This window comes from Loxodonta africana, chromosome 1, assembly GCF_030014295.1.
Source record: "Loxodonta africana isolate mLoxAfr1 chromosome 1, mLoxAfr1.hap2, whole genome shotgun sequence".
NCBI classification, from domain to species: Eukaryota; Metazoa; Chordata; class Mammalia; order Proboscidea; family Elephantidae; genus Loxodonta; species Loxodonta africana.
In genome coordinates, this window is record NC_087342.1 from 228,499,769 (window position 1) to 228,516,860 (window position 17,092).

General features: G+C 42.2%; 1 protein-coding gene across 4 annotated transcripts in view; it reads right to left on the reverse strand.

Moving 5' to 3' along the window:
• The window catches only part of SERAC1 (serine active site containing 1), a 60,891-nt gene extending 43,899 nt beyond the window's left edge, over positions 1-16,992 (reverse strand). The window contains exons 1-6 of one of the 4 annotated variants that reach the window (XM_023559339.2): positions 16,902-16,920; positions 16,573-16,735; positions 12,245-12,340; positions 5,261-5,297; positions 3,101-3,237; positions 1,546-1,635 (exon numbers count right to left, since the gene is read on the reverse strand). In XM_023559339.2, the coding sequence (XP_023415107.1) occupies positions 1,546-1,635; positions 3,101-3,237; positions 5,261-5,297; positions 12,245-12,335 (355 nt within the window). In that variant the 5' untranslated portion in view covers positions 12,336-12,340; positions 16,573-16,735; positions 16,902-16,920. Of the gene's footprint in view, positions 1-1,545; positions 1,636-3,100; positions 3,238-5,260; positions 5,298-12,244; positions 12,341-12,892; positions 16,802-16,901 lie in introns of those variants that run through there. The other 3 variants (XM_003419200.3, XM_023559338.2, XM_023559340.2) reach the window with 3 other exon arrangements.
• Between the last annotated feature and the right edge of the window lie 100 nt (positions 16,993-17,092).

Here is a 17,092-nt window from a genome sequence, read left to right on the forward strand (position 1 = left end):
TTTTCCCCAAAAAACTTTTCATTATGAAAAATATCAAACAGAAGAACTGAAAGAACAGTATAGTAAACATCTATAATATACTTAACACGTCGAGCTTCAATAACTTACCATCTCGCCTTCTCTGCTTCCTCTATTTGCATGGGTAAGGAGTCCTGGATGTCGTAAAAGATTAAGCACTCGGCTGCTACCCGAAAGACTGGTGGTTTGAACTCGCCCAAAGGCTCCACAGGAAAAAGGCCTGGTGATGTGCTTCCATAAGGATTACAGCCATGAAAACCCTATGGGGCAGTTCTACCCTGTCACATGGGGTCACTTACGAGTGAAAATTGACTCGATGGCACCTAACAACAACGTATGCATGGATGTGTATTTTTTTTCCTAAACTAGTTGAAAGGGAGTTGTAGACATAACGACATTTCACCCTTTAATCACAGAATAAACCTCATTCTTCTACATAACCACAATGTCATTATCACACCCAAGAACACTAACAAAGACTTCCAAAGTCATCTAATATCCAGTCCAATTCCATATTAAATTTCTCCAACTGTCTCCAAAATATCCTTACAGCTGTTTCTTAAAACTAGGATTTAATTATGACTCTTTAGTCTCTTTTAAATCTAGAAAGTTTTCCCACCTTTTCTTTTTCACGAGACTAATTTTTAAAGAGATCAGGTCAGCTATCTTAGAGCTAGCGCGGATTTGTCTCTGAAATCTACATTTGTGATGTAATACTTTAATGATGAGAATGCATGAGAGTGATTTTCTAGCAAGTTTAAAATTTTGAAACTCTCATGAAAAGGATAGCACATATTTAGTCTCAATATTTATTTACAAGAATCGAACAGCAATACATCTATAAAGATGGAAGAAAGAAAACTGTTGAAAAATACTGAGCCCTTAAGATTAAATACAACCTACACACGTACACCAATGTTCGCTGCAGCACTACTCACAATAGCCAAAAAACGGCAACAACCTAAATGTTCATCAACGGACGAATGGATAAACAAAACATGGTAAATCCACACAATGGCTTATCACTCAGCCAGAGAGAAATGACGTTCTGATTCACGTGCCAACATGATGAACTTTAAACACATGACGCTGGATGAGATCACCGTCACAAAAGGCCAAATATTGGATGATCTCACTTATAGGAAATGACAAAAGCAGGCAAATGGATAGAGACCCAAGTCGAGGGTGAGAGGGAAGGGAAGAGGGGGAGTTACGGTTTGGGAAACACTGAACCGTTCACGGTGATGGAAAGTTTGGCATCAATGAAGGGTGATGGTTGCCCAACATGCTTAACGTAATTGACATCACTAAGTCGTACACCCGAAAAATGCTGAACTGGCAAATGTGTAATATGTTTTTACAACAATAAGTAAATAAGAAGATTAAATAAAACCTAAGAGAACAATGTTAACCAATCAATTTTCCATAAATATACTAAACATCAGCATAAGAAATGGAAAAAAATTCTCAAGCTGATCATCTAATGACTTTCAAATTACTGATAAGGATTCCAAGTTAAATACTTACCAGCAAATGGACTCCGTAATATCTTGGCTGATGTTGCCAATACCTTCCTCACTGCTTTGTGAAGTTCTTTTCTTGCCTGGTAGGTGATTCCTAAAATGAGTATAAGCTTAAATGAAACCAAGTATGCACTCTTAATGTATGCTCCGATACCTCAAAGAGAAATGCATGAAATAAACTCCAAAATTCTTTTTCCCACAAAGAAAATACAAAATAGCATCATTCTTTTATCTTATTGTCACTATCAATGCAATATTAAAACAATATGGGGACATAGAGTTCTTTTTAGAGTTATAGACCCCAAAATAAACTCACTTTCCAAGTTAGGCAAAAAAACAAAACATTATCTAACTTCTAACTAAAGCTAACCAAAGTCCTCATACACAACATAGAATCAGCTACATTCAGGAAAATGTCCCTTGAAAACAGCCCATCTCAAACTGAAAACTGGAGATATCTCACTCATGAGATGAAGCCTCACTACACAGGTCTACTGTAGGCTATAAAATGATCTGTTCAGTCAAAACGCTAAAAATGCTAACCCATCATTAAAAAAAATAGATTTCAGGTCTACTGCAGGCTATAAAATGATCTGTTCAGTTAAAATGCTAACCCGTCATATAAGCAGGCTGAAATACAGGAAGGTGAGGTGATCACGAATACCAGTAGGAGAGCTGTGGTAGCTACAGGTGGTGGATGGGGGAGGGGCCAAGACCGCCCCCTTGGGAAGGTTCTGTGCTTCCCTAAGAGTCAAGGCTGACGGGGCAGGCGCAGGCGGCTGAACCGTCCAGTGCGGCAACTCATCAGGCTACAAGTACCCTGATAAAAGGACACTGCTCTGCTCTAAAATTCCACGTTCACCAAGGAAACCTGTGACTGCTAGTCAGGCTTCCATGTGACCTAATACTAAGGAGGAGGCATCCTAACTGGTGCTACTTACTACTACCCGTTGCCATCAAGTTGACTGACTCAGCTTCCTGCAGGACAGAGTAGAACTGCCCCGTAGGGTTTCTTTATGGGAGCAGACTGCTGCATCTTTCTCCATGGGGCAGTTGGGTGGGTTTGAATCACTGACCTTAACTACGTAACCACTGCACCACCAGGGCTCCTTCCTACCTGGTAAGGACAGGCCTTTTAGCCTCCATAAATACGTACATTGGCTGGTATTGATGCTTATGAGTAAGTCTCGTGACTTTAGTTTGCTTGAATACATCCCTTAAAGCAAAAATATCTCTGAGCTGAATAACAAAACTGTGTTTTCATACTTGCCAAACTGCGGGCCCCCACTGAGGTCTGGGGTTATAGGTTCAAGCTAAAAGAGTCATCCGATCCTAGCTTCACTTCGTTATAGGAGGGTTGCAAGCTTGTATTAAATGTGGAAATCCCATATTTGGTCTTCCATTAATTTTTTTCAGAGCTTGATTCTCACAGGGTTTGGTGATTCTCAGAGTTAGCCAAACCTATTTTATTAATTGGATGTTTTAAATAGATTCATTTTTAAATTCAATTGCTAGCTTCCATTTTTCACAAAGACAAGATTATTTTACTATAAACTTACCATGATTTTCTCTGTTATCTAAAGACACTGTATTGACGTATATATATGACTTTGTTTTTTCTTTTTCTACCACTTGAGTATCTAGTGTCAAGGACTTCTTCAGGGCCAGAACTTCATATGTAAAAAATAAAGAACCTCTTAAAGAGAAACAAAAAAAAATCACGATAAATATATGACCTAAATGTAACCTAGTCTTCTTTACTAAGCTTTTCATAGTAAACTTTTTATACTTATTGGGAAAAATAACATAGATACAAAAACACACATATAACATTTACGTGCACGCATGTGTTAAACACTCAGTTTACTGAATAATAATACCTGCATAACCATATAGAAATAAGAAACAAAAGTGCCAGCACCCCAGAAGTCCACATGTACACTCCCTGATAATGATCTGTTCAGCTTTCCATGTAATTCTTATTCTGACTTTTATTATAACGTCCTCGCTTTTTTTTAATAGCTTTACCACTTACATGTGCACCCTTCAACAAGAGAGCTCAGCGCTGCCTGTTTCTGACCTTTATTCTAGTGGAACTGCACTAGGTGTACCCTTTGTGCAGCCTGATGCTTGTGAGGCATCCCCGCGCTGCATGTATCTCTAACCTCCGCACTTCTCTTTTGTGGGCGTGTGAGTCATCCACAGTATACACACACCACAATCTATCTATCTATCCCACCAGACATGGGCGTTTCCTGCAGGCAATGCTACCCCACATCTTCCATGTTAGCATGTGCTTCTCCAGGGCAGTGTGTATACTTTCCAATGGTATACACACTGTTCAGCTTTACGAGGTAATGACAAACTGTTTTTTCAAAAAGGTTATACCAGTTTATACTCCCATCTCTAGCATCTGAAAGCTTTTGGTCTCCTAAGAACTAAACCTAAATTCAGCTTTTACATGTGAAATGAAGTTTGGTGTGCAGCCCTCAATGGAGATTTTTTCCCCAACTAGACTGAGCTACGGCCACCAGGTAAATCCAGACACAGGTGCATCCTGTCGTGAGCCTTCTCCTGGCCTTCAGTCTCCAGCCTAAAGCAAGCAAGGGGCAGAAAGGCCAGACACTGGCCAGAGAGAAACTCTCAGGAAGCCTCTCCTCTCTTGGGGAGCCTATCTGAGCAGCCGGAGAGACCACATGCGTGGAGAATTTTTACCACACTTTCCATGAAAGACAAAATTCCTTACCAAAAAACGAGGGGTTCTTTCTACTCTATCCCTGACTAGAATCTAGACAAAGAGACTGCATTACAGAAAAGGATATATGTTTATTCTCTGCCCAAAACGAGTCAAAGGAAAAATCACCTAAATATGCTTTGGCTTACATTACAACATGATGGAGAAACACCATGTATCTGGGTAAAATGCAAAAGTGTAAATTCTATCCCCATCATTTTAGCATCTATGAATTAGCTTTTTATTTATACTAGTGAAAAAAGAAGTATTACTAATAAATGTAGTAGACTACTATTATACGTAAATTGAACGAATATAGTCCCTGCCCCCACAAAAGGGCAAAAGGTAAGAGAATGCTGAGGAACAACTGAAGGAGCGAGACCTGCGCCACCCTCTGGAGGCTCGTAACGGGGGAGACGTGACTTGTTCTCCCACTCCACCTCCATCTCTGAACCTGAGTGGTAATTTAAGAGATTCTCTAAAATAATTTTGACTACTGTGTTTTTTATACAAATAATGCATGTGTTATGCCAGGACTGTTTTACTTAACTTCATCATTTCCACGTGTTCTATGCGTGGGCTCATTACTAACATGGGCATGTTATTTGTGGAAAAACACGGTAGGCTCATTTTTTACTTTCTTCACCCACTTCAGAACTTAAGACAAAATGCTGCCCACTGTGGTGATTTAAAATGTGTGAAAGCTAATGAGAGAATGCCTGCTATGTATGTATCAGTTACTTTCCTCACAGCCCCTGCTGGAGGGAGGCAGAACCCCCTTGCCTATTGGACCCAAGAGAAAACAGGCCTCAGACAGGTAAGTAACTTGACCGAGATAACATCTAAGTGGCAGAACCAGTGATTAACCCTTCTCATTCCAAAACCTATACTGTTTCATTACCCCGGGCTACCTGTGAATCATTTCCCCTGAGATTTCAAGTAGTAATGTCACCAAATCAATTAGTATTTCCCAGTGGACACTTACCCTAGAATAAGGGAGCCAGTAAACTTTATAATATTTCCTTCAAAAAGAAAGGAAAAAAGTCAGTGTGATGAAACTCAGTTTTAAACATTTGACACAAAACAGGCAACAGTGTTAGTCTCTACTTGTATCATATATAATCACATAAGACATTACTGATATTTTCCCGTGAATAGAGTCAGTTGCTATCAACATACAGTTTCCTATTCACAGATACAAACATTCTAATCAACAAGTACTGGGCACACAAATACAACTATATTTATGGCCTTTCACTCTCATTGTCCCGTTGCCCCACCTCCAGTTCCCCCAGGCCTCACCCCACTACTGAAATTGCCAGACTACAGGGGTTCCACTGAAGACATGCCCTGGAAGCTACTTCTCTCTGGCTCCTTTCGTGGTTTACAACCAATTAAAGAAAAGAACAGGGAGACTGCTCCCTATCACTACCATGACTGTACCAAGGGATTGGTGTCTCCAGTAGGGACACAGAAACCCTGGTACCATAGTGGTTAAGAGTTTGGCTGCTAACCAAAAGGTCAGCATTTCAAATCCACCAGGCACTCCTTGGAATCCCTGTGGGGCAGTGCTACTCTGTCCTATAGTGTCACTATGAGTGGGAATTTGACTCCACGGCAGTGGGTTTTTTTTGGTTTTAGTAAAAAAAGGACACAAAATGAATTTTCCCAAAGTAACTATGTTACAGTTGGTGATTAAGTGCCATATGTAGGGTAGCCCCACTTTAAATACACACTGCACTCTACAAACTCATTTATAAATCCTTGTTTGAAACTTGGAAAGCATTTTTTTAAAAAAAAGATTAAAAAAATCCTAGTGGCAGACACACCTAGTTGCCTATTCAGTATACATAAACTTCTTAATCCTTACTAACACAACTTCATTGCAAGAAATATCTCATTTCCCAGATGACTCTGCAGTGTGGCCAGTGAGATAGAGGCGGAAGTCGCTAGGGAGAGATCCCTTCCCAAAAAAAAGACAAAGCTCCATAAGGCAGCTTTTGGCCCTTTTGCTTTCCGATGTCCAGGGATTCAGCAGCCACCTCGCAACCATGAGGAGAAAGACACACACTAAAGATAATGGGGCAGGAAGACAAAGGGGATAAGGTGCTATTTCTGCTCTAAATTGTCTGCGCTGAACACAATCTTAACTGATACCTACCACCCACGATGGCTAGGTACCAAGTCCAGCCCACAAAAATCTATTTAACCTATAATTTATTTGCGGTCTAGAGGTAGTATTCCCTTTGTTCAGAGCTTCAACTCATGCGGCCAAGAACACAACTGAGGGAGAAGGAAATGCTCCTGGCTTGACCTCACCTACGCATCAGGCACTGGTAATGGGAATTCCCCGCCCCCCCCCCCACTCTAGCATCCCAGTGGTGGGTCTACCAGGTGGGGACAGCACAGTCCCGGCAGGTCTGCGGGGTGAAAGTTGTGGCACATAGGGCTGCTTGGCTGCAACTCCCTGGGACATTCTTCCTTCCTGGACGTTTCCCCCACCCCTACCCTGTGGGCCCCAGGCATTGGCCTGGGTCCCCCTCTACTGCTACCACTAAATTATCCCTTTTCACTGGGCCCCTGGGAACAGACAGAGTCTCACAGCCTTTCCTTCTATCCAAAAGTAAATTCATCACTCTTGCTCTTGAGTTTGTTGTGCTAGAATTGATGAGAGAAGCTCCCTTCCCTGACCCCTCTTCTCTTTTTATATTTAGAACATAGAATCAAACAATTTTCTACATGAAAGGATCTATCTGAAAAGCAGAGCTATTCTAAAGACCAAAAGGAAGCCCCATGAGGACAGGGACTTTGTCTCATTCAACACTGTGTCCTCAGGGCCTCGGATAGTATCTGGCACATAGAAGGTCAATAAGTATTTGTCAAATGGATGAAAGATGACTGCAAGGCATAGAACGCCTTTGTGGAGGATGATTTGGTCTTTTAGTCCTGGTTCTGACAGTAGGACCACACCTGAGGCCAATGAGCGAGACCGACCCAACTAAGAGGGACAGGGCCTGATTAAGGCATGTGAGGGCCCCAGGCACTGATAATCTGTGGAGCCCCAGCCTCTGCTTACTCAAGCATTCAAACAGGATACGCGACTTTTATATATTCATGCGTGTGTGTGTGTGTGTGTGTGTGTGTTAACTATCCATGATGTAACTTTTTAAATGCAACTTTTTTATACTAAGGAAACCCTGGTGGTGTAGTTGTTAAGAGCTACAGCTGCTAACCAAAACGCTGGCAGTTTGAATCCACCAGCCATTCCCTGGAAACCCTACAGAGCAGTTCTCTGTCCTACAGGGTCATTATAAGTTGGCATTGACTCGACAGCAATGGGTTTGGGTTTTTTGTTTGTTTGTTATACTATGCAAAGGCATTCTACTGTGTGAATCGTAACAAATTATGGATAACATTGCGAAGAGTGGGAATTCTTAGTTGTGCCCATGAGAAACCTGGACATACATCAAAAGGCAGTCATTCAAACAGAACAAGGGGACACTGCGTGGTTTTAAGTCATGAAAGGTGTGCATCAGGGTTGTATCCTTTCACCACACTTGCTCAATCTGTACGCTGAACAAATAATGTGAGAAGCCGGACTATATGAAGAAGAACGGGGCATCAGGATTGGAGGAAAACTCATTAACAACATGCATTATGTATGATACAACCTTGCTTGCTTAAGGTGAACAGGACTTGAAGCACTTACTAATGAAAATCAAAGACCACAGCCTTCGTATGGATTGCACCTCAACATAAAGAAAACAAAAATCCTTACAACTGGACCAATAAGCGACAGCATGATAAAAGATTGAGGTTGTCAAGGATTTCACTTTACTTGGATCCACAATCAACACTCATGGAAGCAGCAGTCAAGAAACCAAAGACACACTGCATTGGGCAAATCTGCTGCAAAAGACCTCTTTAAAAGTGCTGGAAAGCAAAGATGTCACCTTGAAGACTAAGGTGCGCCTGACCCAAACCATGGTGTCTTCAATCACTTCATATACATACAAAAGCTGGACGATTAATAAGGAAGATCAAAGAAGAACTGACCCCTTTGAATCGTGATGTTGATGAAGAATATTGAATATACCTTGGCTGCTAAAAGGATGAACAAATCTGTCTTGGAAGAAGTACAACCAGAATATTCCTTACAAGCAAGGATGGCGAGACTACAACTCACATACTTTGGACATGTTATCAGGGGGGATCAGTCCCTGGAGAAGGACATCATGCTTGGTAAAGTAGAGGGTCGGTGAAAAAGAGGAAGACCCTCAGTAGACGGATTGACACAGTGGCTGCAACAATGGGCTCAAGCATAACGGTTGTGAGGATGGAGCAGGACTGAGCACTGTTTATTTCTTTTGTACACAGGGTCGCTATGAATCAGAACCGACTCGACAACACCTAAAAACAACAACAAATGATATTAAACACTGAACATAAAATTGGCATATGTCATTTCAGCGGAATGAGATGAAGTGGATTATAAAATTTTCAGTGGATGCGTGGTACTAAGATTTTTACTATACATCACATTTTCTACAAAAAGAATATTCCACGTATTCTACAACAAAGAAAATGAGTTGGTGAACTTAGTTGTTTCAACAATCAATGTAAAATTCTGTTGATCTCCCACAATGAAAAATGGACTTTCACCAATTTTGTTTTAAAAGGCTTATACTTCAACTTTGATACTTATTCTGTAACAAATGCTATTAGAAATGAACAAATGTAAAGATGTCATAAAACAAAATTTAATATCGGAAAACAAATATTATAACTACTGTATTTTTAGATAGATCTCTCATCTTTAACATGTTATAATTAAAAACACTTCTATTCTTTGCTCTTATAAATTCTTCAGTTATTTCATCACAATTAAGTGGCTGAACAATATCTATTTCCATACACAATAAGGATAATGAGTCAAGTCTTTCTTGGATCTTTGTTGTAAGCTGAGGTTTTTGAGTCCCCTTAGGGACAAAAATGGGCATTCTGTCGTGTAGTTTGCGATCATTAATGTTAGGAATATGCGTAAAGCCACCTCAACATTGGGAAATGCGCATTGTATTTTGTCTTCTATTATGGAATCATACATGCCTACATGAGTAAAATTCGTCTTCCCTGAATCTGTAAACTTAGTTCTCATGTAGGAATGAAACTGTCACACTTCTCTGTAAAGGTCTATATTTAAGTCATCAGGATAAGCCTGCAGTAATTTCTTGGAAGTCTTCATGCATGGTTCATTAGGTATGGTCACATTACTTAAGAAGGAAAATCTACTGGAAAGAACTTCATGCACTTTTGCCCTTCTTTTCATGCAAGATTCACATGTGTCAACGATGGGGTAGTTACATGGCTTCGTGAAATTGATCTCTGGCACTCAATACTTCCGGTGCACTTCTCTCATTTACTTGTTTCTTTCTAATGCTTCTGTGACGGTGAGCTGCTTGATAATCAGTATTTGGCAGTATTTGTCTTACTGTTTTCAAAATCGTCTCTTCAATTATCTATACAGCCTGTAATGACTGGCAGTTGCTGTCGTTCTTAGGTGGCGTCTAGCCGGTTCCGACTCATCAATCAATCACCCTGTGTACAACAGAATGAAACACTGTGTGGTCCTGTGCCATCCTCACAATCGTTGTTATGCTTGCGCCCATTGGTGCAGCCACTGTGTCAATCCATGTTGTTGAGGGTCTTCCTCTTTTTCGCTGACCCTCTACTTTACCAACCATGATGTCCTTCTCCAGGGACTGATGCCTCCTGATAACATGTCCAATGTTTCTAAGGAGCTTTCTGGTTATAATTCTTCTAAGACAGATTTGTTTGTTCTTCTGGCAGTCCATGGTATATTCAATATTCTCTCCCAACACCATAATTCAAAGGTGTCAATTCTTATTCGGTCTTCCTTATTCATTGTCTAGCTTTTGCATGTATATGAGGCGACTGAAAACACCATGGCTTGGGTCAGGTGCTCTTAACCACTGCCACCAGGGCCACAGGCACAGAGGTTAGAATTTACAACACATATTGGGGGGACATAATTTGATCCATAATAAACACCCTTCCCCCAATCGTGTCATGTGGAGACATCAATCTGGGGGATAAGAGAGTGAAAAATTCTTTAGTCACAGCAGAACAGCAGACAGGCACTAGTAACAGCAGAAACCCAGGACCCAGCAGGAGACAGAACTGGGAGAAGGCGAGGCAGAGGCAGGGAGGAAGCAGAAGCCAGTGTCTGTGAACAGAGAAGCGGCAGCAGAGCAGTCTGAGAGCAGCGGGCCAAGAACTGAAACGAGCTGAGGGCTGAGACAGTACTGGAAGCAGCAGAGACCCAGAGTACAGGGGAGCTATCTGCCCAGCCAGGGTGCAGCCTGTGTAGGGGTGGCCCTGCCGCAGTTGTGTTTTGAGAGTTGTGGTGACACTGGCCCAGGCTTGTCCTGATGCTGCTGGGTGAGAGCTGGACCAGCATGGAAGGGGGCAGAGCACCTGCTGACACCTAAGACTTGCCCACCCAGTGATACAAGAGTAAACACTGGCCTTCCACCGTTATTTAGAAGTGGTTTCTATCATTGTCTGCTATCTACTTTCCACGTGGTAACGCTCTAGGAGCACCTCGTGTGTTCTGGCTCTGACAGGATGGACGTGATGTTTATGAAGGAACAATTATCAGTGAAAACCGTGTGTGCACAGTAATTCGTATTGTGTGAATAACATGTTGAATGAGTGGGACCGTAGTGACCCAGGCCAATCTTTTCATTTTGCAAATAAAGGAAATAATGCTCAAAGAAGGTAATTTATTTCATTCTACTATTCAACAAATAATATTTGAACGTCTACTATATGCCAGGCATAATAACAAGCAACTGAGAATATAACTGTAAAGAAGACATTTCCTTCTCAGAGTGTACAGTCTGTAGGGGAAATCAGACAACTAAACCTGTTATAGTTCACTCTACAGGATAAGTGACAAGATCTACCTGGTTTAGGGTGTCAGGGACAGTAGATGAGTGCTAAGCTCCAACAGGGCAAGAACAAACATCTTGTGTGCTCACCACTGTCTCCCCAGATCCTAATACAGTGCCTGGCACAAAACAGGAGCTTAATAAATATCTGTTTAATGAGAATACAGTGATATTTAAGTTAAGCTTTCTAGTTGTCGTCAAGTCAATTCCAACTCATGGCAACCCCACGTGCGTCAGAGTAGAGCTGTGCTCTGTAGGGTTTCCAATGGCTGATTCTTTAGATCACTAGGCCTTTCTTCCAAGGTGCCTCTGGAAGGATTGAAACCTCCATCCTCTCGGTTAGCAATCGTGCATGTTATCTGTTTGCACCGCTCAGGGACTCCAAGTCAAATTTGTTGTTGTTGTATTGTTATGTCAAGTCGATTCCAACTCCTAGTGAATCTATGTGACAGAGTAGAATTGCACCATAAGGTTTCCTAGGCTGTAATCTTTACAGGAGCAGACCACCAGGCCTTTTCTCCTACAGAGCAGTTGGTGGGTTTGAACCACCGACCTTTCAGTCAGCAGTCAACCTTTTGTGTCACCAGGGCTCCTTAAGTCAAGTTTAGAAAGACAAATATAAATTTGATGTGAAAAGTAGGGTAGGGAAAAGAATTTCCAAGGACAGTGAGTGTGTAAGGCTCTGGGCCTACAAATTTAAAGTGGGCCATTAAAATAGAAAAGGAAACTCTGGTGGCATAATGGTTAAAACCTATGGCTGCTAACCAAAAGGTTGGCAGTTTGAATTCACCAGATGCTCTTTGGAAACTCTAGCGGGCAGTTCTACTCTGTCCTATAGGGTCGCTATGAGTGGGAATTGATGCAATGGGTATTAATACAGAAAAGACAAATCTGAGGCTCATCGTAGCTTAAATATATGTGTGCGGGCCCCCTGGAAACCCAGCCACCATCACGGCCCCATGTCTACACTACGGCCCTGCTAGTTGAGCTGTACTCACGGAGCTCTCGCCAGTAGGTGCTGCTCTTCAGCGAGGGAGGAGACGTTGCCATCCTTCTGCCACAGGCTACACAACAAGCAGCCAGGGACATTCTGCCTGTGGGGAACAGTTACAGCAGGCTTAATGGAGCACGTGATTTAAGATGCGTCTTTTGACTACAAAAACATGTCAACATTACAGCAGATTGCCCACCAAGTTTGATTTCCCAAGACCAGAAAAAATCTTTTTGATTAAAAACATTTTTTTCTCCCTTAAAAACTTTAAGCAGACTTGTTAAAATAACATTTTTGGGAGTACTTTATTTTTCTTCAAACTGTGTCCATTGGTGAGCAATGATTGATAGGAAATAAGAAATACAGATTATCAATCAGAATACAAACATAGACATCTAAATGTATTTATATTATACAATATAAACAATGTATTTATAATAAAAACCCATTGCCATCGAGTCGATTCTGACTCATAGCAACCCTATGGGACAGAGTAGAACTGCCTCACAGGGTTTCCAAGGAATGCCTGGTGGATTTGAACTGCTGACCTTTTGGTAAGCAGCCCAATGCTTAACCACTATGCTACCAAGGCTCCATGATATATATATATATATATATATAAACATATACGTATATATAAAATACATATACATACATAAGTTTGATAAAAAGAGGCGCTACAGAAATGAGAAGCTCTGTCTGAGTGGAAGATATACTTAGGACCCATGGACATACAGTAAAACCTGCAAAAGACGGAACCTATGTAAGGCAAAAACCTGTCAAGAGAAGGAAAAGTCAGGTATTTCCCACTAAAAGGTTCAAGAGAAAAGTGGTGACTGTGCCCTGTCAAAGACTGAAGACTTGTGAGGCCCGTAAAAACAATGCAGTTCCACCGAGTTCCGGCTCTCACAAGTTTCACTGTATTTAGTTGTTGTCTAGCTCCCTCAGGATGGTACCCAACATAGTTAAATTTTTTTGAAACTTAATCGTTGGCATAGTGTCAAAGAAAGAGAACCGTCGCCCAACTAATTCATCAACTGAGTAAAGATAATCTAGTGTGATGCAATGGCTTCTAGAACAACCCAGCATTCTAGAACCATATCCATTTATCTTTGGATAATGAGACTTTTTTCTTTTTGCTGTAAAGGAAAAGGTGCCTTGAGAGTCTCCAGTGAGAAATGGTCCTTTGGTTGAACATACAGAAAACCTTTGGCAGGTTTACGGAAAATGGGGGGAAATCATTTGGTGTACACTTAAGAAATAGCCACTAGAGGTTTTTTATTTGTGGAATCAAATTTGTAGGCCCAGAGACACAGACACTCCCCTTCTTCGTGAATGTTTTTCTCTCTGCCTCTTTTCCTTGTCAAATTCATACTCGTCCTTTTGGTCTTCACTGAAATATCACCATTCTCATCCAGCAGACACTAAGCTCTCTAGCAGATAATTCTTACACATGTGCCCCTATGTCCTATAAAGCTGTCCGGTTAATTCCTAGGCCTCATTTTGCCCCCTCTTTTAGTGGCACAGTGGTTAAGTGCTCAGCTGCTAACCCAAACATCGACGGTTTGAACCCACCAGCTGCTCTGCGGGAGAAATGTGCGACAGTCCGCTTCTGTAAAGATTTACTGCCTTGCAAACCCTATGGGGCAGTTCTACTCTGTCCAATAGGGTCGCTACAAGCTGGAATCTATCTACTGAACAGCAATAGGCTTAGTTTTGGCCTTATTCTGTACATAATGAGCCCTGGTAGTGCAATGGTTATGTGCTTAGCTGCTAACCAAAAGGCTGGTGCTTCAAATTCACCCAGTGGCTCTGTATGAAAAAGACCTGGTGATCTGCTCCTGTAAAGACTACAGCCTAAAAAACGCATGGGACAGTTCCACTCTGTCACATGGGGTTGCTATGAGTCGAAAACTGACTCAACGGCACCTAACAACATTCTGTGCGTGCTTAAAACAGAGGGAAGCCGTAAGACTGGGCCTTTACTTCCAACAGATTCCGAATGTACCAGTTTTTCCTATTTTCTGAAAGATGAAAAGAAATAGCCCGATATAAAAAAATACATAGAAATATTTAAACTCAGCCACTCAAAAAAAAAAAGGGAGTAATGCTGTCACGCAAGATACGTATTAATACTGTCAGTGAAGGCCTACAGAATACACATCATACATTAATAGACACTTCCTAATAACTATTATAATTTCATCAGGTTCTAATTTCCAAAACAGTTTTAGCAGCCCCAAATATTTTCACATTTGCTTTATTTTTCTTCATATAAACAAATTATAATCACTTAAAGGTTTTCATTCTGAACCATACCCTACAGTGATAACACAAGATAAAAAGCTTGTAAATTTTTCTTAGTTGATGTGATTCTATCCTGTTCACATCAAACTACTTAACAAGTAGCCTGGTGGCACAAAGGTTAAGTGCTCGGCTACTAACTGAAAGGTTGGCAGTTCAAACTCACCCAGCAGCTCCATGGGAAAAATGCCTGGCAATCTGCACCTGTAAAGATTATAGCCTAGAAAACTATATGGGGTAATTCTAATCTGTCATATGGGTCTCTACAAGTTGAAATCGACTTGACGGTACATAACAACAACAAACTTGTAAAGGTTATTGCTTCTGATTTTTTCACTTGTTTAATGGGCCATGGTTACTTACCTATGAGATGTGTTGTTGTTGGGTGCCGTCAAATCGATTTTCAACTCACAGTGACCCCATGTGACAGGGTAGAACTGCCCCATAGGGTTTCCCAGGCTGTAATCTTTAGGGGAGAAGATCACCAGGTCTTTTCTCTCCTGGATCTGCTGGTGGATTCGAACTGCCGACCTTTTGGTTAGCAGCTGAATGCTTAACCATTATGCCATCAGGGCTCCTTAGTGGTGTACTCCGATCCATTGCCAGAGTCCATTTTGACTCATAGCGACATAGGTATGTTTCTGGGCTCTCTATTCTGTTCCGCCAGTCTACTTTTCTATCCTTGAACCAACACCATACTGTCTTAATTTTTATAGCCTTATACTAAGTTTTCATATGTGGTAGGGAGAGACCAATTTCTTCTTTTTCAAAACTGGCTTCACTATTCTTGGTCCTTTGCTTATGAATTTCAGGTTCAACCTTACAAGTTTCATGGAAAACCATAAAGCAATTTTAATTGGAATTGCACAAAATTGAGGAAAACTGCCATCTTTATAATACTGAGTCTTCACATCCATGAATATGGTATAACTCTCCATTTATTTGGGTCTTTTATGCCTTTTAACAATTATATTTTTCTCTTCCTAAAGCACCAACCAGCTTTAGTTTGATCAATTTCTAAATACCTTCAGTTTTGACTTCTGTTATGAATAGTATCTTTGGCTACTATTAAAATTCCTAGTTAGTTATTGCTGATGTACAGAAGTTATTTTTGTATTCAGCAACCTTCCGGAACTAAAGGCTACTGCTGACACCTCCTAACCAAAGTAGCCGTTCCCTCACATCACCACCTGGTACCTTCTTGATAACTGATTTGTTTAGTGTCTCTCCCCCCAACTAAAATCGGTTACTTGTTCACCATTCCATCCCCCAGTGTCTAGAACATGTCAGCATATATTAGGTGCACAAAAACGTGTGCTGAATAAATGGATGAAGGCTTTAAATCTGGATGATTCCCAGAAACACAGGAAGAAAAACAAGTTTTGAAATGAGGATGAGACATAAGAACTAGTTCTCTCTGACAGGTGGAGTCTAGAGTCCACACAAGTCATTAATATGCTGGCACCAGGCCAGCACCTGAAGTTCAAGAATGCCAGTTCAATGTGATGGAACTGAAGATATGGTCAAGGATGAGAAAATAAGCCAGAAGGAAAATAAGCAGAGACACCTGGGACCTACACTTAGGGGCAGATTAAAAAAAAAAAAAAACCTAGAGTGCAACAATATGGAAGCCAAAATGAGGACAAAGATTTGAGGGTGAGAAACAGGGAAATCAATGGGAAAGCTAGGTTCCTAAAAAGTCCCAAGAACAAATGAGGTTAAAAGCAGCATAAGCTTAACTGGGGAAGTACTAGTTAACCTCAGGAACAGAAAGCCAGAATCTCTCAACCGGTAAAAAGCAAGCCTGTGGTTAAGAGCTCGGCTGCTAACCGAAAGGTCGGCAGTTCGAATCCCCTAGCCGTTTCTTGGTGACCCAATGGGGCAGTTCTACTCTGTCCTAGAAGGTTGCTATGAGTCGGAATCAACTCGATGACAATGGGTTTTTTTTTTTTTTTTTTTTGAGGCTACAGATTAGAATCGGGTGAAGGAATTAATTTTAGAACCTTCTGGGGTTTTTCCCTTTGAAATTACCGTTATGGGGTTCATACAGCTATCCGCACTGAACCTGTTCAATCGCAGGGTCGGGGGCGAGCAAGCAGCTGCGGTCGGAAGCTCAGACTAGGGCGGCGAGACTGCTCGTTGTCATCATCTTTTCGCGACTACGAGCCCGGGCTCACGGCGCCGAGGGGTGCACCTGGCCTCGGTGGGAACCGGGGAGGATCAGGCCCTGAGAGCCGGGTCCGCGCGCAGTCCGGGCCCGGCCAGGCGAGCGGCGCGCCCCTCGAGGCCCCGATTGCCCGGCCACCACGCGGCCTCCCGCGCCCGCCGCCGCCCGCGGCCCGAGCCCACCTCCCTCCTACCTGCCGGCGCGCGGACCCGGCCCGCGCGGACGTTCCCACGGGAGCCCGGCGGCGGGCGGAGGCGGAGGCGGAGGGCACGCGCCCACCGCTGTCTGCGGCTCCCCGCCCGCACCGTCACGTGGCCCGCCCGCCGGCCCGGCCTGCCCCGCCCCCCGGCCCGGGCCCCGCCTCCCGCCGGCGCTCTCCGCCCA